We start from the raw sequence: 27,964 nt of genomic DNA on the forward strand, positions 1-27,964 counted from the left end.
TACATATTTGAAACTTTTACTTCCTATTTAATCAATTCCCATGAGTAAATTAACCATTGAACGGAATTCACTTTTTCCATAAATAAGTGTATTTTGGTATATATAAGTAATACAAATAAAAATCAAAGCTTTTTTGGGATTGATAACGCTTATTAGATCTGAAATAATTATATAATCATATATGATATACTGTTTCTCTTCTTAATCTTCTTCTGCTTGCTTAGATGGGTTAGCCTCCTGCGATGTCGATTCCCAGCTGTCGATCTATTTCTTTGGTGGTCTGCCTGTAAGTCGTCTACCTTGGGGTTGGCCGTACAGTGCAATGTCTGGGAATCTGGTTGGTTCTATTCTCCTCACATGCGCATACCATTGTCTCCTTTGTTGCCTTCCCCACCTAACGGCATCTTCAATCTCGCATATTTCGCTTATCCTGTTGTTCCTTATTCTGTCTCGTAGTAGTCTTCATTTCTGACATTGTTTCTGCTCTCAGTAAACAAATTCAGATGGAGCTGTCGACTTTACGGAACAAGCCGACAATTAAAACTTATATTTTCACTCACAACGCTTTAAGTGTATCCGAACACTTGTTCACGAATCTGGGTTTCTCCACTTATTCTTCTTCATCTATAATGATGTCAAAATGTAAAAATAACTCCCAAACGGAAAACCCCTGGTTCGTGAATAAGTATTTGGACATACTCACAATGTTTTTAATAAAAATAACTGGTCAAATTATAAGCTGCATAACAATTGAAAATCATATTTCCAGGCGTCTCTCAATATTTAAAATAGTCCGATTAGGATCTTATACACATGTAAATAAAGGTGTCTCTACTAAACTAAAGTTTTCTCAAACCAGTCATAGATGGCTCCAATTAACTAACACATAAAGCATCATGAGATTTGTAATATATTAAGGAGTTCCAAAAATTTTATCAGTGTGGTTGTCAATCATGGGTAGAAAGGTGAATGTTACACGTGTGTAAAATTATCACTTAACCAGCCTTTAACAAGTCATAAGACCGGTAAGTACCTAAACCTCCAAAAAAAAATCAAACCCGGTAACATATGAACGGTAGCCAAACGCACTAACCACAACATCACGTATGTACATACAAGTAGGTAGGTTCTACATACAGTACACCGTACTGCAGTACCTACTTTTGAGCCGTCTGTCGCATTAAACTCTATGGACGCCATTTTTAACAACAGCTTATTAGAAATTCTATACGGCTAGCGAAGCCTTAAAACCGCTCCGGTGTTTATTATTCAACAGCAAAGGCATAATGCTACCCCCGAACATATGTTTTGCAGGCTAACTATATTAATATCAATGCTACGTGGAGCTTTCAGTTAAATAGCGCCTATTTTGTTTATAAAAAGATCAACGCGCGGTAAAACATAAAAATAGTTAGTAGGTTTACCAAATAATGATAAACAAACATATTTTCAAACTTCTCTTTTTGGTCCATTTTTCACTTCAGTCTTCATGTAGTTGTTAAGTCATTGTAAAATCAGTAAATTCAATTTTGCTTATTGAAACATCTTTGAGAAAATCGTTTTTTTGAGCTTTTTAATACTTACTCGTATACAGAACCATTTTAATTAAACTGTAAAATAAAAATCTTTGATTTAACTAATTTAGATTTTATTTTATTTTAAGTCAATAATTTGACCATTCAACTTTATATTTTTTGTTGTATGTTTGATAATGTATGAACCTTAAACGCCTACACACTTCACTGCAAGGTTTGGAAAATATATATTTTTAAAAAAATATATGGAGATGACTTCTAACTGTTGTTGGAAGAAGGTACCATTCCATCGGACTTGCAACAGTAAAGGCATGCTGAAATTTAGTAAAACGATTGCTACCCGGCAAGATCACTTTACTCATTGCAGTTATTGAATGATCCGATGAATGAACTGATCGATCTCACAGTTCGAACATCAATCAGCTAATTTTTCTGAAATGCACAGCTTTTTTGGATGCTTATGAATTGATTAACATAAATGCAGAGTTTATATTCTACGTTCCCTTTTGGGAAAACGTAACCAATGCTGTTGTTCAAGTACATTATTAAATTATGTGACTGACTATAGAAATAGGAAAAAAAAATATCTCGCTACCGCGTTTTCCTGATTGAAATCGAATATATATTGTAGTTAGTCATTGTATACTACAAATGCATTTACGACGGTCAGCATCAACTGGGAGATGCAGTTTTCCTTTTGATTTAAATTAAGAAAATTATGATCAATGTATATTTATTTTATAAAACGATCAACAATTTAATAGTTTTGATATTTGTATGCATAATATGTGCACATATCAATAAATAAAAATATTTTTTAAAAATCTAACTGAAAATTGATGATTTTGATTTTGTATAAAACCTCTTGTTTTTTATGTTGAAAATGGTTCACATTCCTTTTAAACTGCATTCATCAATTCACCAATTTGAATTCATGTAGTGTGTTATATTTATCCTAAGATCGCGTAAAACATAAAACAGACGGTTTCGAATATTTTAGATCTAGATATTATTTTCACTATGTAATAACAATTTTTCTAAATGACAATAATTTCTTTTTTCTTCAATTTTCTACAAAGTTACATGAACATAAACCTAGGTTTAATATGTAGAGGTACATAAATTATTATCTAATATTAACTGCACGATAAAGTTATAACCTGTGTCAGTATATTAATTTTTTAAATGTCCGAATTATTTAGCGTGGAAAACAAAATGTATGCGACAGATGTTTATGAATAATAAGTTTCACTTATCTATTCAAAGTACTAGCTTCGTCTTGTAAGTTAGCCGTACTAGAACGATACTGTGAAATATTGTATGTAGAGTAAAAATACTTACTTTTTATTAACAAATACCTACGATACTTTTTTTTTCAAATAGAAAGATACAAGAATGTGCATTATATATCGCTCACTCCTTTCAAGAACGTCATAAATAAAAAAAAACTTGATTTTTCAGGAGATCGTTTTTAAAATTTAAAAATATAATACTATGTTTTAAAATAAATATCAAGCCACTTTTTGAACTTTTTACTGTGCTACAGATCTTTTAAGGTAAAACCTGAAGGTTTTTTCTCCATTTAAAAAATAATTAGTATATTTAAAAAAATAATTAAATAATACCTTTTCTTCAAAATGCAAAAACAACACTTTCTGCCCTGTAGCTGGTAAATATTAAGTTAAAAATATGCCTCTTGGGATATAGTACATTTTCTGTGCATTCCGAAAACATGCACAACTTAAAATTGTCGATTTTTGATTTATGACGTTCTTGAATGGAGTGAGCGATTTGTGCTATTCATTATTTATTTTTATATTAACCTGTATAATCCTTCATTTCCCTTATTTTTTTGCTTCCTACTTCATAGCTGTTACTTCACAGCTTTCGAATTGATTAAAAAGCATTTTTTTTTTCAAAAACTTCACATACTAACATTGTTGTTTAATAAGTTGTTTAAAAGTGGATAGAAATGCAAATACTTACCACTATCAATAACGAGGAAAAAGATAATTACCTTTTAGTTCTTCTCGGTCTTTTTTAAAACTAACTAACTAACCATCATGCCGCTTCCGCGCGGGGGTAGGCAGAGAGAATAAAATGCCATACCAATCTGTCTTTACAAACAAACTTCACCTCCTATATTCATGCATATCTTCATAGATATCGAATGACTATCTCGATTCTTGACCGTTTTGAAAAGTAACGTTAATAATTGGAACATTTATATACAAGCTTAGATTGAACTTTCTTGGATAAGGCGGTAATTTATTTTCAAAGAAATGTATTTAAAATGTAATAACAATTAATTTAAAATCGACAAAAAAAAACATTATTGACGTACCAACATAGGCAGACTTTCGCTTCTTATGTCGTTATTATATACGTACGTAAATTCCACCCTTATTTCCATTAATCCATTTTTGGGAAAAAATCCAATAGAGATACATATTATATGGAAAATCTGAATTTTTCTGATGTCATGAATGCCCCATTTTCGTTGCTCAACGTGTCTTCTGGTTCATTCATCTTCACACTATATCCTTTACATAAGAGAGCCAAAATTTTGTGAATAGTATTTTTTACAAGTACTATTTAGTACACAGAACACCTCTGTTTGAGATAATCGTCTGTCAGATTTTTCAATATTTTCATTTCCAAATCGATTCTGCGCTTTTTAATTGATTGCTTAAGAAGTTTTGATGTTTAATGTTCTAGTTATTTTTCAAAGATTGTGATATTTTCATACAACTGGATGTTTCGTTGTCAACAGAAAACTGTAAACGAAGAAAAGGGAGCACCAAATGAAGAAGAAGAAGAGCATTGATACAAAGGTTCCCATTGCAGCTGCTGGCCACTGCTCAAGATTAGAATTCATTACTCTTGTGCGTGTGACAGCGGCTATTGTGGGCAATCCTCAATCTTCAGTTCTAACAACACCCGAGATCCAGGATTATCAACCCAAGATGAATACATCATCAAATAAGAACCAAGACTTCATCCTGAACTCACACTGAGACTTCACTGTCATCTCAAACTAAGCCTCCATCATGTAACCAAACCAAGACTCACACCGACACAAATTAAGACATCATCAACAAACCAAACCCAAAACTTCACCATCAACCCAAACTAAGACTTTATCATCAAACCAAACCGACACTTTGCCATTAATCCAAACTAAGACCTAATTAACAAACCCAAAACTTTCCCAACAACCCAAACTAAGACTTCATCATCAAACCAAACCGAAACATCACCATGAAACTAAACTAAGACTTTATCATCGAACCAAACCGAGACTTTACCATTAACCCAAACTTAGACTTAATCAACAAACTAAACCCAAAACTTTGCCAACAACCCAAACTAAGACTTCATCATCAAACCAAACCAAAACTCCACCATGAAACCAAACTAAGACTTTATCAAACCAAACCAAGACTTTGCCACTAACCCAAAGTAAGTACTTCATCATCAAACCAAGCCAAGACTTCATCCAAACTAAGACTTCATCAAATCAAACCAAGACCATGCCATTAATTAAATAAGTAAGAGTTTATTTTCAAACAAAACCAAGACTTTGCCACTAACACAGACCAAAGTTCATCATCAAACGAAACCAAGACCTTGCCATTAACCCAAATCAAAACTTCGTCATAAAACTATTCCAAGATTTCGCGATTAACTCGAACAAAAACTTCATTGTCAGATCAAACCAATATTCCATAATCAAACCAAATGAGTCCATGTAACATTTCTGGCCGCGGTGAATAATATAGCCAAATCCACATTATCGGTGATGGGCGACCGTATCAGCCTCCGCTGTAACTAGAAATATTACATGGGTAGTCTTCATAATTCCACCTAACCAAGACATCATCAACCCACACCGAAACCAAACCAAACTAGACTAAACAAAAACATCATCTTCAATTCAAACCATGGCTTCCATCGTCAGCCAAACGAAGACTTAATTGTCAACCCAAACCATGACTTCTTCATAAAAAAGCCAAGACTGCATCATCAGCATTGATCTTGAAAAATTGTTCTACGTTACAGGCATTTTGAGTGTTCCTTTCATATTATATTAAAAGAATAATAAAAATATTTACAACATTACATATTTATACTTTTTTTTTTAAACCCTTATCCGCACCCAAATGGTGCATAGGGCACTGTGTCATATAAACGCAGTGTTATCTTGATCGTTTATACATGAAGGAAAGGTGATCAGCCCTCCGCTTCAGGTACCAGTCCATGGTAATTTTGAATAAATATTACAGTGAAAAAATCAGTAATATTTATTTTACCCCCCTTGGGAATCGAACCCGGGACCTCCAGGACGGTAGCCGAGCTTGCTGACCATTACACTACGGAGGCGGACAAAACATACATAAAAAATATATTAAAAATGAATTAAACAGATGCTCCATCATGCACTAAAAATTAAAAGTTTTTTTTTTATTTATTTAATAATATACCTCATTACAAAATAAAAATATTTTAAAATACTTGTTGGTTTTTTTTTCACATGAACCTACTTATGTACATTTTTCAGGAAAATTTTGGTATGAAAATTAAGAATATTTCAATGTAGTTTGTGACATACGTAAGGTACTCATGTCGTTTTTATAATTGTAAAAATTGCTACATTATTTTTTTAAAGTATTGCAATTAAAATGTCACTATTTGAAAAATCAGTTGGATACTAAGGTGTGTTGAGATAATTTGAGTATGGGAATCGAATGAGTGAAGGATAGTAAATTAAATTTATGAAGCGAATGTGGGTGATAATGGAAGCAGAGGAAGACCGAGGAAAACTTGTCATATTTATTTATGATCATATTTATGATTTTAATTTCCACTTAATTTCCATAAAACACTGGGTACTAACAAAATTATGTATGCGTTTAAACAGTACAAAAATAAAACATTGTTTAATTCCACGCAAATATTTTATTTGTCTTATTAACATTAATAAACATAATATAGTAAAACAAAAGGAAATCAATTAAAAAAGTTAAAAATAACAGAAACAAGAAATAATTTTCTTCTTCAAAAGCAAAAACAAAACCAAAGAAGAACATAAGACTATAAAATATGTATGTACATAATTCATTATAAACTCAAGACTTTAAAATTTTGCACAATCTAATAATAATATAACGTACAGTACAGATAAAAATATTTATCCCATAGGATATAATATTATTTCTTGTTTCCAATTTTATAAACATTTTTTTTTGTTTTTTTAAATAAAAAAACTACTAAATTTAATTAACAATAAAAAAATAAAAACTTTATTTATACGTGTGACCAAGGTATTAATGAAAAATAGCCTGTCATAAAAAAAAATGTTCTCCGTAGTGTACTAGTCAGCGCATTTGGCTACAGTGCTGGAGGCCCCGGGTTCCTGTCAACAAACAAATGGTGCATAGGGCACCACATTATAATGACCCAGTATTAACTCCATCATTGATAATACGAAGGCGGGGTGATCAGTCCTGCGATGCTCCAGATTCTTGTGAAAGATCAACTAGAGGTGAAATAAATTTAAGGGATTAGAAATGACGTATGTTAAGGATCTTAAGGTGAAAGATATTACCAGTTTATGGGAAAGGAAGGAAGAGAAATAGAAGTGAAAAAATTATTGTAATAGGTGTACTAATTAAATTAATGAATACATGTCATAAGCAGAGTACACCGCATACGGCATGTACGCATGTACACACAAAATAACATGCACTACAAAGATTTTATATTGATACATCAACAAACAAAGAATAAATTCATATGGAAATAAGGAAGTATGGGCATTAACAGGGTCTGTCATGGCTGGTTAAGGTGATTTTTTTCTTTTACAATACGTAATGTTGACCATTTTGCCCATGGCTGAACCACCATATTACTCAAATTTCAAAGATAAACATATACATATACACTAAGACCTCACTTTGCGTCGTAGATACGTTCCAAAACATTGCGGTGCAAAATTGAAACAATGCAAAGTGAATTGCTATTTTCCATTGGAAATCATATAAACATCAAAGATAGGTTACCGTATTTTTCATTCAGTCCTTAAATGTAAAAAAAAAAAAAATTACAAAATAAAACAAAAGTAAAACTTTGAAACGACGCAAAGCGAGGTCTAAGTACATTCCATTTGAACAAAAATAAGCACATTTTCGCAAACTAATTTCAGTGCTGCCTGTTGAAACTTCATATACTAATATAGTAATTTATGTGAGATTCTTTTCGAATTATTTCATAAACTAGGAAAGGAATGAAAGAATATTTTTTATACTTATTTCACCAGTTATTTTATTACAATCTTTTTCATGCATACAAATATTTGAACATACACAAAATATTGTTGATAGAAAATTGATTGCCTCTCGAGTAAGTATGCCAACCAAAGTATCCCACTCACCTTCAATTTAGAGATTATTTTTTAAATTTCTTTAAACTAGACACATAGATTCATTTTCTCCTTCATATATTTAATAGATATCAAAAACATATTTTTAAAAATCTGAATAGTAGTAATAAAAATGGCACAAATAAAGATTTAATTTATCAACAGATATCAACTGTTAGAATATGAGAGTCAATCATTTTAGGCAATATTCTTAAAAGTCAACAAGACAAGATAGAAGTAACCAGTTTTTTTTTAAATTCCATAATATTAAAGGCTTGAAACTTTATAAAGGTGATGGATGTCAAAATAGTTTCTATCTAACAAAGACTCTTATTTTACAAGAGGCCACAAATTTTTTTTTCATTTTTTCGATAATTGTGTTGTACATATTGCGATTTATTGATAAACATTAATGCTAACATTGATTATTACTTTTTACGATACATACAATTATTTTTTGATGAATCTCTCACTATACAGAGCCCATGATGACACATTAATTTACATTAAAAATATATATCTAGGTGTTACTAATCGTACAATATAAAATGATATAAATTAATAATGCACTAAAATTTGTTCATAGTTGTTTCATCGTGTACGTCCAAGTTAGATATGTTATTATTAATCCAGGCCGTGCAATATTTAATTTAATGTCAAAATGCACAGATAATTTAATTTCACCCAAAATGATAGAAATGAGGTACATATTGCAAAAATCATGAATTTGCGTTTACCAGGTATGATTAATAATATGCTAAAACCAAACATGAAAGTGCCATTTCAAATAAGAGATATTAAGCTACAGCATGGAGCTGAAAGAAACTGATCATATTGAAAATCCTATGATATATTAAAATAAGATTAAAATTTTAGAGGAAAAAAATTACTGGAGATTAAAAAAAACTGAATAACTAACATATTTACAGGTTGTAATTTTCACCATAACACTAGATGAGAAAAAAACTTATCTTTAAAAACCGTATTATTTAAATGAAATATTTCTAATATTGCAATTGTGTGGTTTTCAAAACACATAAAAAAATATTTTATTATTATTAAAAGTCATTTATTTTTATTGAAATTCAAGGAACACTTACAATGGAGTCCAAATTTTTTTAAAAAATCACAAAAGTGAGAGATTACCAAAGTATTTGAGTGATCATCTTATATTTTTTGCTCAATATTATAAAATACACAAAGGAAGTATGTAATGACTACAAAAGAAATACCCTAATAAAGCTATGTATTTGATATAATGTATGTATTATTTTTGAACATCAAAGTATATAAATATAATTGAGCGGAGACCATTATAAGATAAAATGCATCAACTGCATAAATTTGTGACTTAAAACATATCACATAATATTATTTATTAAAATTTAAAATATTTTCATGCGTAAGGAATTCGGTGATTTATTTATTTATTTTTATATTACATATATGTACTATCAAAGAAGACTAAAAAAAATCAAATATAATTTTTGAAGTTGAAAAAAAAAGTCATGAAGTGTCACATGAACTACGTGAGTCAGGCTAGTGTAAAATAATTTTCACGTATTTCAAAAATGATGTAGGTTTTGTCATAATAATTTCTTAAATAATGTTTTTCCTATATATAAAAAAATATGTTGAAATTTATTTCTAGATAGCACTGAAGTTCTTTTCTACAAGAAAATATTTTGAAAATCCACACCATTTAGGTAGGAATATTAAATAACAATGAAATAAAAACATAATAGTCATAAAAAATGTTGATACATATCTATATTTTAGTAATATTCAGTTCTTATAAAAGTGTTGATTTTATATGTATTATGAAATAATGCAATGATTTGGACCAACAATATCACAAAATTTTAAAACTAATTTTAGAACATCTTTATTCAAAAATTTATAAAAAGTTTTAAAAACATTCAAATTTATATATTCAAATGTCTATATTTTAATAAAAAGTATCAAAATGTCTTTTCTATACAGCCAAATAAATGTTGGGATACAACTGTGATTTAGTCAATATCTCATATGAAAAAAAAACATATTGAAACAATTTTATGATTTTTTTTTAAATATGGGAAATTACATGAATGTATATCATGCGTGCATAATACTGCACACAATATTAAATCCATACTGATGAGTATCAGCCAAATTTTAACCAACATTAAATTAAACATTTTACATGATAATCCAAACGCCAAAAACTACTTTGTGAGAATCAGGTTACTCTTAGCAAACGCGGATTGAAAGGTTCATCGAACGGAAACAAAAATTATAACTGTCATATTTTATGTCGATGAAGAGTAAGGTAAGTTACTTTGTTTCTCATCACTATTCCATTGTGTTTGTGTTTCTTTCATTCAAATATTTGAAAGATTGTTCTTGGGTTACTAAGATAAGTTATTTAAAAAAAGAGATAAAATCAATAAAATCATAGAGCAAAAAAATATTATAAAGTTTGGTATAATTACAACATTTTCACCCAAATGTTAGTCGCTTTTTACTCTATGACAACTATACAACTTATATCACATCTATGGACAAGTTTGCGTACATAGTTTGTAGTTTCATAAGATTTCAGGACAATTATTAGTATAGTACACCATCGTAACTTGAATTCCATAATAAAATTAATTTACTGTTGTTAATATAAATGAAAACACAATCTTTGACTCCACTGAATTTATTCATATTTTGTGACAGCTATTCCGCATACAAATCACAAGAAACAGCGTTTTAAATTTACACTTTTTAGGAGGCGTTTTCACTTAGCGAAGGGTTGTTTAGTAGATGTCTGTAGTAACTTTCTAAAAATCCAATTGCACCAAAATAACTATCTTTATTGCACCCTTAGAATTAATTTTTGGATATTTATTAATTAATATAACACACCATTTATTGTTTTTATAGTTACATTATTATAACGTGTTTTTTGGCTGTTTAGGCAAAACCTATGTTTAGCCGAAATACATACATAATCATAAATTATGTAATTGTACAAAGTTGACGCCGATCCAATAAATAAACAAAAATCATGTGAATCCTCAGATACAGTTTGTAAAAACAAAATTTCCAAGAGGTTAATGTTGTATTCAGTCAGATAAAAGCATGGAAAACGAAGCAGTTTATAAGAATATATTTTAAAACAATAATTTCAAACAACTAAATTAACCATTAACATTTTTAAAATAGAAATAAAAGGATCTGTAAAACCAAAATATTTTTATTGAACAGATAATATTGACTGCTTGGATTACTGCAATTATTGAATCATCAGATTTCCAATTCGAAAGGTATGTTTTAATATTACTATGTAATGAATAGACAAATAGAATGTCTATTTCATGTTTATTTTATTGCTGTTCAAATACATCATAAAAATTAATTCCCCCAATGCTGGTTGGGATTATTTTGCTGATAATTATTACTTTATCCACAAATAATTCAATGAAATTTTTGATCGGTATTTTCTTGCTATTAATAGTAATTCAGTTGTATCAATATGAAACTTATTCATACTTCAACTAAAGTTTCATTCAATTGAAAATTACTATCATTACAACAAGAATATTTTTTTAATCCATAATGTATATATGAGTATGTATAAGAAAATATCTTAAAGAGATGCTCTTAACATGGATAAAAAGGTTCCTTCTTTTAAAATATCTTTTGATCCAAACATCAAAAGACACAACAGCTCGTTCATGGTATATTTTGCAATGTGAAGGTTTCCATCTCTGGCAATAACTAAACGGAGGATATGAATCGCATGTTCCAGCTGTCCCTGTGGAAAGAAAAAAAATTAAAAAGAGAATACACAATATGTATCAACATTAATTTTAATGTATTATATCTGTGGAATGATTTTTAAACATCAAATCTAGAGGGTATCTTAATTGGAAGTTATTAACACATATTTTTATACTACTCTCCAAGATGTTTTAAAAAATATACAGTCGAACTCGGTTATAACGAGGATGAAGGGACTGACTAAAATGGCTTGTTATAACCGTTCCTTGTTATATTCGAGAATAGGTATTTTTTTAAAACATACCTATCACAAGAAGTTTGTTATCTGGAATGGTCACATAACACAATATGTCGCAATTGAAACAAAATTCACTCATTACACGCATGTCATATGTTTCTGTCAATCCAGTTTTCCTATAAAAATTGGAAAATCCTGTGCTGTTTGAGTACAAAACCATTGTAACAGTTTCATCAAAATTCGTACGATCACAGTTTTTTTAAAGTCGAAAATGCTTAAGGTCAAAAATGTTTTAAAACATTCCAACATTTACAATATTTTTAAAAAAAGGCGATCTCTTTTTGCTCGCTATAGCCGAGTAGTTGCTCGTTATAAGCGTGAATAAATGTATGGAGAAAACCAGAAACCAAAATTTCAACAAATGTTTCCTCGTTATATCCGAGATCTCGCTATAACCGTGCTCGTAATAACCGAGTTTGACTGTATAATCAAAAGTCCACTGACCATTAAGCTATTTTTAACCTTTGAGTAGCTTTGAAAGTATAAAATGTTTTCCCATAAGCGATCTTTCAGATATAGATATATTATTCAAAGATGTTATAAGAACCAAATTATGTGTCAAAATTTTTATACACCAATTATTGGAAGGGTTTTCATCAAGATATTACAGATATCTCAACAGAGTCTGGGAAGAAGAGGTCTCGGCATTTGAACCAGCTGATGACAGGTTGTGAGTTCTATAAATGACCAATTTTTTTTATATTTTTAGAAGGCCTTTAATCCCTCTTCAGATATCTATAGAACCTAAATAGGATTAATACCATTGATAAATTAAAATCACGCAGATTGGAAAAACCTGGCTAACAACGAAGGGGGATAAGGAGTCAACAATACTGTTTACCCCATATTTAATTATTTTTATAGCCAAATGTGTCTATATGTATGGTTGGTATTTGTATTTGCTTAGGTATTAGGTATGTTAACAAGATAACTTACTCTGTGGGCATGTAACAGAGCAATGTGGAATAGGTTAACTGCAAAATCAGGTCGTATGTCATATGCCATCCTGGCAAGTCTTGCGGAATCCTTATCCATGCCAAGCCTGGGAATGAACCATAAATAAAATCATAACATCATTCAATAAAACAAGAAAATTCCCGACAAATACTGTAAAGAAAAAGCTATATAAAAAGCAAGTAACGCAAAAAATGTGATATGAAAAATATTTCAAATTAATTACCATTGAAAGAAAAGTGACAATCCTAACAAGGGGATGTCTTTATCCATATGTGGAGCCAAATAAAGGGATTGTCTCAAACAAGAAATCACTTGATCCGGATTCCCTTTAATTCTCCAATAAATGGCCGCCATAAAGTGAGGCTCCCATAAAGCACTTTCCTGGAAAAATATTTAATTCAAATAATTACATTATTATTTACATTCCGCCTCATATGTACAATATTCATATTCAACTTGATACATAAATTAGTACTCACATCCTTGATAGCTCTGGCAATTTTATCACCCAAATTGTCATGTGACAAACTCTCATCTTCGGTAATTTCTCTAATTATTGAAGTGAATACATGCTTGGATTTTAGCGAGAATGATGGATATTTTATATTTCCCAATGCTTTTTGAATAAAATCACCATCTGGAGGAGAGCAGGATGGTTTCAATCGGGAATTTGATACTGGATACTTTTTCTTAAAAATGGACGGTCCGAAATTTCTGAAAATAATCCAAAGGAAAACAATGATAGACTTTTTTTATTCAATTTAAGTTTTGTACCGAAATTTCCCGGTGGAACTGCATTAATAAGTTTATATAATAAGACAAGAACTATACAGCTTTTCTACTTTTATACACTACCCTTTCCATTCTTCCACTTAAAAATAAAAAAAGCAATATGGTTGTTATTTATTTATTTTACAAAATTGAAATCATGTATAAAACCACAAGATTTATTATTATTTATATTTAAGGTCCCCAAGTGATCATTTATATACTTATTTATTTTTCAAAACATATTACATAAGAAGCATATTTAAAAGAAATAAACGAGAAAAAATAAGGTAATAAGCATATTTAAAATAAACAAATGAGAAAATATAAAAAATGAGAAAATATAAAAAAACATAAGGTAAAAACAAAATAAGAAAATATGACTAATGACTACATATAATGTATCTTTACATAAAGTATTTTTTCAGATCATTTATTTTGGATCCCAAAATGGATAGTATTTATTATTTATTTGTCATAATATTTATTATTTAGACTTACATAAAATCTCGCATGGAATAGGATAGCCAGAAGTTAGATTTTGTAAAGATATCGAGAGTCTCCATTTTGGCACAAACATCATCAGACAGACTCATACTTATATACTTGTCATGAATGCGTATTGTAGTGACCCAAGTTCCTGCCTTAGGTCCGGTGATAGTTTCTCCATCAACTAGAATAGTGAAAAAATGTGTAAATTTATGGGTAATATGTATATCCAAAAGGAAACAAGGTTATTGGATTGAATTCTACTTTTATTTACATACATAGAATTCTACTTTTATTAAGACATTATCAAACACATGTTTGATAATGTCTGAATAAGACGAAACGCGTCACATATTACGATATATATGTAAATAAAAGTAGATTTCAATCCAATAACCTTGTTTAATTTTGGACATATTACCCTTAAATTTAAAATGGAATTCTACCAACTGTCTGCAGTTACAATAAATATGAAAAAATTTGTTATAATAATCAAAATTCGAAATAGGAAACGCAAGCTAAAATTCTTTGTTTATTTTTTAATGATTTTTTTTTTAAAAGAGAAAAATTTGTTTTTCTTTTTTATAATTAACACAAATATTTCATTTTCATACTATTTCTGTGAGCCTAAGCGGCTCATTATTAGAAATAGGTATCAAATTGTGGTAGAGTGGGTTCGAACCGAGAAACTCTGACTCAAGAGTCCGCAACACTAACCACAGGACCACAACTGGACATTGTTTTTTACACTTTTGATTTTCAATTATATTTTACTTGATATTCTAGTGATAAGTTGTAAATATTAAAAACAGGTCAGATAGATTAATTTACGATAATAGAACTAGTTAAAAGTTTACTGGCAAATACATAAATGTTATTTTTATGAGATAAATGTAGCCTGTAAATTGAGAAATTAATTACAAATATGTCTCACTTTTCATAGACCCAAGACGTTTAAATTCTTCATCCAGATCATCCGGCGGTGTCAACAGTATTTCAAATTTTCCTTTTATATTTTCGTTGATTCTACCCTCAAGTTTAATGGGATCGGAAAGTAATGATTTAACAGTGGACTTTTTTTCATAACTTTGAATTTGCAATGCGTCAGAATTGGCGATTAAATTACTTGTCTTTTTCAATTTGCAGGTTGTCGTCATATCCTTATCAAAACTTTGGCCTTCTAAAATCATTAAAAATATATTATGAAATACATATGGATTTACTTTTGTTCATAATTAAAATATTATATATATATATATATATATATATATGTATATATATATATATATATATATATATATATATATATATATCAATCATGCGCTTCAGGTGCAATCAATCAAAGATAACAAACGTTTCTATGTTATAACGTATAATAACTGTTAAGAATAAAATAAAAATATGAATTCCCAGTTATCTTACAATATTTAATACAAATTAAAATAAAAACCAGTCCCTAATGTCAGTCTTAAATCTTTATTTGAAAGAAGGTTAAACTGCAAAGTACGTAGAAAATTTTTCGTTTTCTTTTTCACTGTCTCTCACACGATGTTGCCACAAGGCAAAGTGAAGGTTAAAACCAATTTACAAATAATTAATAATAAATGGCAACACTCTTATATTTTTAATATATATATTCTTTTAAATGCAACATACTTGGATTAGCATCCGTCTTGTAGCATTCAATATTAGCTGGTTCACATGATTCCCCTTCGGAAGAGCAAATCATTCCTAACAAAGCCAATGTATCCGAGTCATCCTCAGAACACGCCTCATCTGCTTTTTCCTTAGTGGCTGCTTCTACTGCAAAAAATAAGTAATTTGAAAAATGCAAATACAAATATACTTTTTATTGTCTTATGTATATCGAAAATATTACTTAACAATAAGTCACAATTATATATGAGATTTTTTAAAAATCCATTAATTGATTCGACAGTCACTTTGGTAACATCTATCCATCTTTAATTTAAGTTTTACTTGGTAAATACAATTGTTTTCTCAAATCTATTATTTGATAATGATGCAGAATACATTGAAATACGTGTCACTACAGATTTGAAGAAGTACTGGTATTAAAAAAATATATGTAATGTCAGGTATTATTTCATAGCTCTTTGATTTGTTTAATAATTGCTTCTTATACATTGAACAAAATAGTACGAGCATATGGGTAAATAACCCTAGTCATTGATGCGATACTACTTTTTTTTCTACTATAGTATCTACCATTCCTCCTACGTTTCTTTTCCCATATAGCAGTAATGTTCTTTACTATGAGGTCCTTCATTTTGTCAACAGCATTGTATGAAACATATTCCACTCCTATATGAATCTGGAGCGCATAAAACATATTCCACTCCTATATAAATCTGGAGCGCAAAAAACATATTCCACTCCCATATGAATCTGGAGTGCATAAAGCATATTCCAATCCTATGTGAATCTGGGGCGCATAAAACATATTCCACTCGTATATGAATCTAGAGCACATAAAACATATTCCTCCCCTATATGAATCTGGGGCGCTTAAAACATATGCCACTCGTATATGAATCAAGAGCGCATAAAACATATTCCATTTCTATATAAATCAGGAGCGCATAAAACATATTCCACTCCTATATAAATCTGGACCGCAAAAAACATATTTCACTCCTATATGAATCTATAGCGCAGAACGGAACACGCTGTCTTCAAGTAATCCCAATTAAAGCGCAAATAAAAGCCAGAAGATAACATTTAGATTAAGGCACTAATAAATTATTTACGTCGCAGTAAACCAATAAAAATACCAAAACTATGAACAAAAATGGATGTCAATCAAAGACAAATGGTGATCAAAATAAAATATGGTAATTTTGAACTGCTAACATAGCAAGGTTTATATATACATATATATTTACATGTTCAAGCAAGTAATTACATATGGGTTGACCCAACAGATGAAGAAGAAAAAAAAACATTACAAAAAATATAAACCAAAACAAAACAAATTCCGCATCCTAATTTTTTTTTTTAATGGAACTAGTAACAATTTTGAAAATTGGAGTCAATATTTATAATTTATAATACATTATTCATTTAATTATTTCTGCAATTTTATTTATTTAAAAAAAAACACACCAACCGTGCTAATAGTGATTTAGTTAAAAATTCGATAAAGGGTACTTACCGTCTGATAATTTTAATTTCATTATTGCTTTGGCGATACAATGCCATCCGCGTAACAAACTATAAGCCCAACCATCCATGTAATCAGGAACTACCCTGATAACTTGTTTCATATGGAATAACTGGCCAAGCACGTTATTCTTTGACCTGTGTAGCAAGGATAGGAGAAAATTTGTGGCTGGCTGAAAACAATCATTAAATCATTTTAACATCATCTTCTATATAAATATAAGCAATAGGTTAAGTTAAGTCATATTAGCTATAAAATCTAGAATTATGTGAAGACTGAGTATTGTAATGCCACTCAGTCTTCACTAAGATATTCCAAGATGTCAGTATAGCCAGTAATATAGCCAGTTTGCGCACAAGCTTAACAACTAGAAAGATTATCTATTACTTTTGAGTATATATCTTACGTAATTACTGATAGTTGGATCTTTCTGTAGCAGTCAAAATGGCATCACTGCCTCTCTTTCGCACTTACCAACCCAAAATGAAATTTTATATTATTTTTGATCCTTAGAGAATAACATTAAATACAGTGGAACCTCTCATAACGAGTAATTCACATAACAAGTTGCTCCCTTAACAAGTGACATTTTGCATAATTTGTAACAGAGAAAGGTCAAGTGCCTTTTTCACGACATTAACTTGTGAGGCGGGACTTCCAGTCAAAACCAACAATGTTTCACTTAACGAGTGTTTTGCTCAAAGAGTAAGATTCTGGAACGAATAATGCTCGTTTTGAGAAGTTCTACTGTACACATATACTATTCCAACTGTTCATTGTGTTTTGGAATTTAGTATATGACAGGTGACAAAAGAAGTTTTACATAGACTAGACTTTTACATTTTAACTAGACAAAAATATCAAAATCCTTTAGTACACAACCATGATACACGATTTACACACAACGAAGGTTTGTTAGTCCCAAGAATTAACAATAAATATGGAAGTCATATACTGCAATATATCGTTCCGAACATTTTTAATATGTTGTCGACGGATGTTAGAGGTCAAAATAAAATATGGAACAAAGGTAAAATAAAGGAATGGGTAAATGATCAAGAGTTAATTTTATGAAAATTGTACAATGTTTATATTCTTCATTTTTTCTCTTTTTTGTGTCTATATTAGGTTAAAATGGTTAAAAACAATAAAAAATGTATTAAAAAAGAACTCCACCGACAAGACACACAAAATGGCTTGGTGGGTCTCTGCAAAATAAAAAAGTTTAAATATGTATAAATTGTGATTTAAATAAAAGTATGTATACAAATAAATAAATAAATTTAAAAAAACATAATTTAACTTTGAATAAATATGTTTATAACATCTTCTCAAATTAAGCAGTTTCTTCAAAGAAGTCTCTTATACGGCCTATGATTTTAATCCATACAAATTTTTAAAGTATTTTAGAAAGGTTTCAACATGTTTGAGACAAAATAAAAATTGCATGTTGATACATCAGTGTCACTCACCTCTATTTTATTTAAATTATAAGCTTCAGCAGTCGCTTTAATGGATTCTGTCAAGAACCCTAACTCGAGAAAAACAGATCCTAAAGAAATTAACGGCACATCCTTATTGGAGTCTGGAGTTTGTTCTAATGCACAAAGCAAACAGTCCATTGTGTTTTGCACATTGGATCTGACGCGCCAATACAGAGACGCTATTGTGTATAGTACCCACTTTGGAGCGGCATTCTGAAAACATTATATTTTAAACTAGGCAAATCTAAACAGTCGTAATTGGAAATTCAAAATCATTTAAAATAATACAATAGTCCAGGGGTGGACAATTTTTTTGGCTGGTGGGCCACATTATAGATAAAACATTAGCAACGGGCCACACTAAAAATATTTTTATTTTAATGTTTTATGGATTTTTTTTTATATTAACACATTTCGGACGGGTGTTTTTAAGCCTGCAGACTTCTGGCGACGGGATTTGATAAGTGTGTACATATAGTTTATACCTTAACAAAGAGATTGAAAACATTAAATAATTTCTTCTTTCCTGACTTTGAAATGAGGTCGGCGCAGAAGGTAAAAATACCCTTCCCGCCCTTAAGCATCAATGGCCGAACGGGTAGAAATACCTTTCCATTTAATAAACAAAGAATTGTTTACAACAATCAAGCTCCGTAAAACTTTGTATTTTGGTCATACAATGAGAGAGGAAAAGTATGCCATCCTACAACTGGTCATAAAAGGAAAGATTGAGGGTCGCAGAGGGGTTGGAAGAAGGCAGCTATCCTGGCTTTGGAACATTCAAGAGTGGACCGGGATGAGAGGTGTGGAGGAGCTGTTCCTGCTGCCCAGGACATACAAGGTTTCTCCCGAGTGATCGTCAACATCGGGGGGACCCGGCAGGACACATGAAGAAGTAGGTACTTTATTATTTATATTCAAAGCATTTACTTTGTGGTCAAACATTTTAATTGATATTAGTAATGTTAGTAAATAACCACTCACCGACTACTTCTGTCTACCGGTTTCGAGACGTACCCGTCTCTTCGTCAGGACATACACTACAATTTAACAATCATGCGAACACCACTACACCACACCCACTTAGTACTATTCACATACACTATCACTACACATGCAAAACATGCAGAGCGAGTTGTTAGTCCCACCATGCTTTTGGGAAACTAAATATAAATTATTTAGTTTCCCAAAAGCATGGTGGGACTAACAACTCGCTCTGCATGTTTTGCATGTGTAGTGATAGTGTATGTGAATAGTACTAAGTGGGTGTGGTGTAGTGGTGTTCGCATGATTGTTAAATTGTAGTGTATGTCCTGACGAAGAGACGGGTACGTCTCGAAACCGGTAGACAGAAGTAGTCGGTGAGTGGTTATTTACTAACATTACTAATATCAATTAAGTAGGTACTTTACTTAGGATACAGCAATTCAATGATAAAAAAGGGAAAAATGGAAACCTTTTTTAAAGCTGTGAGAATCCTCTGACCAATTTCCGCCTCATCAGCATTATTATCTGCCACATAAGACACAAGAACTTGTCGTAATTTGTCACTCCGCAGAATTGTCGAGGACTTTGACCTGAATTATACATAATATAAGTATTAAATTGTGAATTACATGTACAATATGGAACAAAGATAACCCGAAAATCTAATTTATATTTTTACAAGTATTTCATATTTATGAAAGAAAAACAAAAATATATTACTCACTTGGACAGTAATCCCGGTGGTAAATATGCTGATTTTGTATTGGACTTTATATCCGTACAGCAAAGTGGAGGATACCAGGGTAATGGATGTTCAGAATCAGAAGCCAATCCAATATTTTCAGATAAAATTGCTTTAACACTAAAACAAAACACATAATACGTATTAAAATAAAATAGTAAAAATAACAAATCATCGCAATGCAGTATTTTCAAACTTATTGCTTTTACCATAACATAGACTAGATTTTTTTTTTAAATTAGATTACAGTAAATATATTTTTGTTAATGCACTATTATTAAAGTTTTCTTTTTTAATCTTAGTTGATATTTACAGTTTGAAGAACTTTAAAATAAAAATGATGGGCTTTTAATAATAGCATTTTAATGAAATTCAATATACTGTAATTTATTTCTTTGTTCACTGATTAATGCAACAAAAAAATCTAGTTCGTTTTTATTTTAGTAGTTTATGTCATAAAAATCAAATTCTTCAATAACCCAATAAATTTATAGGGTTAAGGCATTATAATTATTATATTACATTAAAACTATAATATTATTAATTGTAGTATTTTTTTCAAACCCTTATCCGCACCCGATGGTGCATAGGGCACTGCATCATATAAACACAGTGTTATCTTGATCATTACACGTGAAGGAAAGGTGATCAGCCCTCCGCTTTAGGAGCCAGTCCAGGGTAATATTGAAATAATACTGTAGTGAAAAATCACTTATATTTATTTGACCCCCCCCCCTGGGAATCGAACCCGGGACCTCCAGTATGGTAGCCCAGGGTGCTGACCATTACACTACGAAGGCGGTATTTATTATACATAATTATTATTTATTTTAAATTTACATACATAATATTAATTGACTTACTCATATCCCTTATTTTCAACAGGCAGATAAACGGGTAATGGTTCCAATGGTTCTCCCGTTTTACCTACTCTCTTAGTTACATGCGGTAGCCATTCATCGCATTGTGATTGTGTCGGCCAATCATCTTGTGTATCAAATTCTTGTCGTATACGGCTGATTCTTGAATTAAATGGATATCTAGAAATAAAACGCACAAATAAAACTTAACTAACACAATAACTTCAATTTATAATTGGTGGAAGTCAAATGTAATCTAGATATAATAAAAGAACAAATAAACGGTCAAAGAGTAAGAAAATTTTCATTATCTTATAAATTTACTTAACCTTTTCCACTCTGACCATTTTTTCTCATAACTGATCAGCTACTCTGATCAAAAAATGTGACGTTTTTCTACCATTAAAATAAATATTTTGATTCCCTAATTTTGGGAAACTCTGTCTGGCAATTTGTTTGACCATTCGTTTTCATAACTGAACTTGAAAGTGTAACTTTCATCGTTTTCCATGACAGATTAACTATAAAATATCTATTATAAACACATAAAATGCAATTTCTGTTATTTTAACTACTAACACTAATATCACAAAATTTTGAAGTAAAAATAGTTCCACAAAACGAAAAAATATAGTCACAAAAAGTGGGAGTATCCTTGGAGAACCATCATAAATCAAGGATAACGACTGACTATCCTAAAAAATATTAGCGTATGACAAATATTCTATCACTCAAAATGATAATCTATTTTTCCTAGATTATATCTTAGTAATGGAAAGTTTTATTGAAGAAATGTTGGTTAATTCAATATGTTGCGATGATTAACCGCATTTATCTCAAATATTTTTTGGTAGAATATAGTGAATTTTGGAATTATTAACTCGTATTATTGTATATTCACAATAAATATTTGATACACTTCCACTTATATATTAAACCAATTGGTGATTTAATCAATTAACGGTCATTTTCAAACTGATCCGAGGACAAAATGAATTATATGCACATTATATGCGTATAAAAATTAATTATGTGGTGAAAAATTATTATTTGAATATAATTAATTGATAAATATTTTAACTTACTTCACCGGTAACATTTGAGCAACTTCTACGTTCTCATCAACATTATTTGAATTAAATGTTGCCGTTGTATCCAAATTAGGGGTAGGGGCATTATTGGCCTCATTCATATAAAATGCGAGGGGTGGAACAAGAGTACTTCCCGTATCTACAATAATTTTATAAAAATACAGTATTTAAAAATAGTAGAACCTCATTGATTCAAACAATAAAAAAAAAAAAATTTGCAATAATTTCAAAATGATTTAAATTATTGATCTTTTTCACTGCTTTTGTTTTGTTTTGTTTCTGTGTGCAAAAAATAAAGAATTTTTATAGGGACATCACCGTGCATCGGTTTATATTGTTTTCATTTATACAATCTTGTTTACATATATGTAAACAAGATTGTATATATAGAAAATGAGTAGATTTTTCTTCTACTTCAAATTTCAATATTTTAAATTTTAATTTGAATAAATAAAATTTTACAGCGCATAATTGATTCTTTAGTAATCGATTGCAGTATATTAAGGATAAAATATTGAAATGCTGTAGTAGCTGTTTATCACTTGTTCTAGATATATTCTTAAATGATTTAAATTCAGTCATAAAGATCCATTACGGTAGTAACTTTTTATCATCTCTTACCATATTTTGTGTGTAATTATGATTACAATACTACTTGTAATTATTATTACAATACTATTTCAATTCATTCCATTTTAATTTGTTTCATCAACAATAAAAAAATGTTAAATCACGATTCTAACTCCTGTATTCTTTTGTGTAAAACATTTATCAACAGTATTATTTATTGATTCGGCATTAACTTTGTGGAATGACATGTTGATTATTTTTAAAAAATTAAACACTTGAATATACCACTTTAATGAGTTTTATTTATATATACGACTAGTTTCGAAAACTTACAGATGTTTTCATCTTCTAAAAACGATAAAACGTTAATTAATAATATACTGTTTCAAAATACGTTACCATTATCATCAATGTTTCTTTTTACAAAAAATCTTGTTCCTTAACCCCTTTTCCTTATATTTATAAACCTTTATTTACCTATAAATATTTTAGTTAGTTTTAATTTTTACCAGAAGATGAAAACATCTGTATGTTTTCGAAACTAGTCGTATATATAAATAAAACTCATTAAACTGGTATATTCAAGTGTTTAATTTTTTTTTAATTTATCAACAGAATTTTGTCTAACATCCCACTAGCCTAATGATTTTAATATTGCCGAAACCCGGTCGCTGGCCAATAAAATTAAAAAAGGCAATTAAGTTGTGTTTTATTTTACATATATATATATATTTTTTTTTTATACGAAATTCATACGAAATTATTACTATTATTATTATTTTATTTTATTATTATTATTTTATTTTATTTTCATCCACTATGCAATGTTAGAAAAATAACTCAAATTAAAATAAAATATTTATTTACACTTGATAAGTTAATATTTAGGACTCACCGGCAAGTGCATTGTTGATTTTCTTGACATTTGTAGAATATTCGCTGTGGTCACTCGTTTTTATGAGAGCGTAATCTTCCGAGAGATGATAGCGAGAATTCAACTTATTCAACTTCTTTTCGAGACTTCTAAGCAAAACTTGTAAGTTAAAAATTATTTCAAAAGGATCAAAGGCTCGTTGCACAGCCAACATATTACTAAACATACGATTAGTTGATTTATATTTCCACTGATCCAGTGGACTTAAACTATCCCTTTCATAGCCAACTTCACAATTTGATACAGCATCTTCATCATCAGCTGTGGAAAATAGTTAATGTCAATAAATGGCATTAAAACAACTTGTCATGTAAATAAAGCCACAAATTTAAAATCTCTAAGCTTCTTACTAAGTTCTTTTATCTCCCGAGGGGTGAGAGCATTCAAGATCTTCACTTCAAGTTTCTTCCAATCTTCTCTAAGTTGTAAGAAATTGCGTGCCTCAGTAAATTTGTTCTGAATAACGCTGAAAAACGAATAATGTTAGAGAATATTGCTTTGGTCAGTTATAATATTCATTTAAAACGTTAATTATTATAAAATAAATATAATATTTATAAACACATTTTTGATGATGAGTCAACAGAGATGAAGTAGTTATTGACATATGCAAGTCTGGGCATTTACAGGCATCCCTATACATAATTATCTTTAAAAATATAAATTATAAAAAATATAAATTGGAATATATTTTCTACAGATTTATATGGTCAGATACATTATTTTAATCTATAATTTAAGATGACTAATTGAAACATTGTTGAAAAAAAAATTAAAAATTACTTTTTCAACTATAGCATTGGCATGAATGAACGACAAGGATTAGAATTCTTCCATGATGATGAGCAAAAAATACCCAAAAAGGATGGTGACTTTACATAGATAAGTTTATATGCAGGACTCAGGCCCTGGTCAATCTCTTACGTTTTACAATAACAATTACTTTTAACGCTTTCTATAATACACATCATAAACTGACCAATGTTAACCGCCCTACACATATGAATGTCCGTGATATGCATCTTTTTCCGCACCATTGCGCTAAACCCTGTGCCAAAAATATTTAATGCGAGACAGAGAGAGGGAACATGCTAACGAAAAAGTACATCAGTTCCGTCCTAAAAGCACCTATTATGGCATAAAAAATCATAATTCTGTGGATTTTTTTTTTTTCAACAGAATTAACTCAGAAAATAACCCGAGGGTAGGGTGGTTAAGGTAGAAAGAATACATACTCATTCAATTCCAATAGTTCGTGAACATGACGTGCTTTACAAAGTAGAGCATATTTATTAATTTTAGCTTGTTTGAAGCTCGGTTTCAATTTGAGAACATTATCATAGCACGCCACCGATTGGTTGAAGTCTTCCAGAACTGCATACACGTTTCCCAGGGCAAAATAATTAGCTGGCTGAAGAGGATCATGGTCGATAGCAGAATGTAAAACTATGGCTGCATCTTCAGAGTTCTTAGTTTGATGAAATATGGAGCCCATATTTAACAGTGCAATATCCCGATACTCTCTATAACCAAACAAAAACCAGTAATTCATACGGAAAAATCTTAAATCATTTATTATTATTATTGGAGTCGACAAACTGTCTCCGGTCTTTTCTGTCGGCCGCCAGCCCTTGCATCCTCCCAAGTCAGGTCCGCGTCCCAAGTTCAGACAAGAACTCCCGATGAATCGTCAGCAGTGGTCATCCTGGGCGGCGCAACCTGATGCCTTGTAAAAGAGGCAAGCTTAATTAAGGCTCTTGGGAGGCATACGGAGTCCATGGCCTAGCCAACTGAATCACTTTTTTTTCAAATCGACCAACATCTGCCTTATTTCTTCATTCCCCACAAAGTCAAACCCTCGCATGGCTAAAATTCTCAGCAGACATCTTACAAGGGCCCAGAGCAGCCGTGTACTCAGCTTCGAGAATAGGTGTCTGCGGAGAATTTTTGAAAATCATTTATGCACCATCAAGTGGTGCGGATGGGGGTTTAAAATAGTCGAAAGGCTTAACTGACCTAGGAGCGAAGTGCACTGCTCTTCTGCTGCATTCTATCGCTTTAGTAGCATCGCCCTTAATTCTCCAATAGATCGCTGCCAAGTTGTAGTGCAGCCAGGAAGTAGAATTGTGCAACAAGCCGAGAGCCACGTGGTGTCCGAAGGAAGTGACACTGGTCCCTGGCAGAAGCCACTCGTGAAGAGAATGTTCAGGGGCTAGTGATAAATTATGACGCAGGACCATAGCCTATGAAATAAAAATCAAACCACAGTTTCTGAATATGTTATTTAAAAAATTAAATCCATTAGAATTAAAATTCTAGAGCACACCAATTTAGAAAGCTAAATCAGCAGTATGACGCAGAAATTATTATTACGCTAGAAAAGACCACAAAATTCTGGGTAAATAAACTATGCTATAGAACACTCAACCATCTGCTTTCTGCAAATATGGGGGCCTAAAAATATTATTTTGATATATTAAAAAGTGAGATATAATTGTTTTTAAATACCAGTAACAAGAAACTTATTTACAAGTAATTTAGTAATTAAATCTAGCCATATTTGCCGGTAGACCGGTTTACTTAACAGCAGCAATGCATACCGTAATAAACATATCACAACTGATGATATTCCACCACTTGAATGAAGAAAAAAGGATTGTAATAAATTATTATTCATGAAACCACGAAATGGATATCAAAGAAGACATTTAGAAGAATTGATGCATAAAAAACAAGATAATGTCAAAAAATATGGACAGGTTGAATAACCGCATCTGTGTCTTAAAATACTTTGATATTCGAGGGCTACATTGCAGTAACTATAGTACCTATAAACATTACGAAAAAATTTCTATCGAATCATTTCTATGAATGCTGATAGCCCTTCCAGCTTTGTAGTCCCGAATAAACTAAATGTACAGTGGAACTTCTCATAACGAGCATAATTCCTTCCGGAATCTTACTCGTGAAGCGAACTTTTTTGTTTTGACTGGCACGGAAGTCCCAACTCTTAAGTGAATGTCGTGAAAGGGGGACTGGCTCCTTCTCTGTAACTCATTATGTGAAATGTTGCTCGTTAAGGGAGCAACTATTTCACATTTTTTTGCTTCTTATGCGAATTACTCATTATAAGAGGTTCCACTGTAATATGTAATTAAAGTTTTCATTTTAAATAAACTTACTTTTAAATGTTCAAATGTAAACATGCTAAATGGAAGCGATGAAGATTTTTCGCATTTGGGTTCTTCAGTTCCATAAATATTTCGCAATGATGTATCAGCAAAAAAATCAATTAGTTTTATGCCATTTCGATCACTGCCATCTGCGGCAATAGACATATAAAGATCTATGTCATCTATTCCAACTGTTGTTTCCTCACAATAGAGATTACTTTTGAGAGAATTTAATATTTTTGATGAACCTTCGAAAAAAGGTTTGTCGGAAACGAAAGCTTTTAATTTATTAAAAATTACGTCAACTTCTTTTAATCTCTTTTCTTGCTCAAGAAATCCCACCAGATCGTTCGGGACCCGCAATTCAAAAGGAGAGTCGCGCTAAAAAAAATAACATCGTAAGAAATACTACAATAGATGATGTTATGGCCATAACCTAATTTATGAAATCTTCAATTCTTACTAAGGGTTCAACGAAGCCATTTTCGGTGACAACCCAGTGAGAATACGCCACAATCCCACATATCATTCGAAATAATAAGAAAATAAGGAATAACATTTTAAATTTGATCATTATTTAAAGCATTTAACGACGCCGATGACAGCCAAAAAATATAAAATGACAGCTACTGAGCTACTGTAGAATAATTTTCTTAGATTCTCTTCTTTTTTTTTAAACATTTATAGCAATATACTATAGTAATATATATATACAGCC

At 30.5% G+C, this 27,964-nt stretch overlaps 1 protein-coding gene across 2 annotated transcripts; it reads right to left on the reverse strand.

Moving 5' to 3' along the window:
- Nucleotides 1–10,023: 10,023 nt before the first annotated feature.
- LOC148303394 (tetratricopeptide repeat protein 17-like) lies at nt 10,024–27,909 on the reverse strand. Of its 2 annotated transcripts, none has more exons than XM_088270015.1 (19): nt 27,710–27,909; nt 27,256–27,627; nt 26,090–26,316; nt 25,309–25,596; nt 24,424–24,539; nt 24,035–24,334; nt 22,564–22,708; nt 21,482–21,658; nt 20,601–20,738; nt 20,346–20,466; nt 18,878–19,102; nt 17,397–17,577; nt 15,878–16,024; nt 15,156–15,401; nt 14,234–14,405; nt 13,444–13,678; nt 13,188–13,345; nt 12,944–13,049; nt 10,024–11,743 (listed from the first exon to the last, which is right to left on the reverse strand). In XM_088270015.1, the coding sequence occupies exons 1-19, from the start codon at nt 27,818–27,820 to the stop codon at nt 11,576–11,578; spliced, it is 3,633 nt and encodes a 1,210-aa protein (XP_088126141.1). In that variant the 5' UTR covers nt 27,821–27,909; the 3' UTR covers nt 10,024–11,575. The 2 variants fall into 2 exon arrangements, with proteins under 2 accessions (XP_088126141.1, XP_088126140.1); XM_088270014.1 differs by having other exon boundaries at nt 15,878–16,021; nt 27,710–27,887.
- Between the last annotated feature and the right edge of the window lie 55 nt (nt 27,910–27,964).

The sequence above is a fragment of the Brachycentrus maculatus genome, unplaced genomic scaffold, assembly GCF_059751285.1.
Source record: "Brachycentrus maculatus isolate JH-2025_06_01 unplaced genomic scaffold, ASM5975128v1 h1tg000370l, whole genome shotgun sequence".
NCBI classification, from domain to species: domain Eukaryota; kingdom Metazoa; phylum Arthropoda; class Insecta; order Trichoptera; family Brachycentridae; genus Brachycentrus; species Brachycentrus maculatus.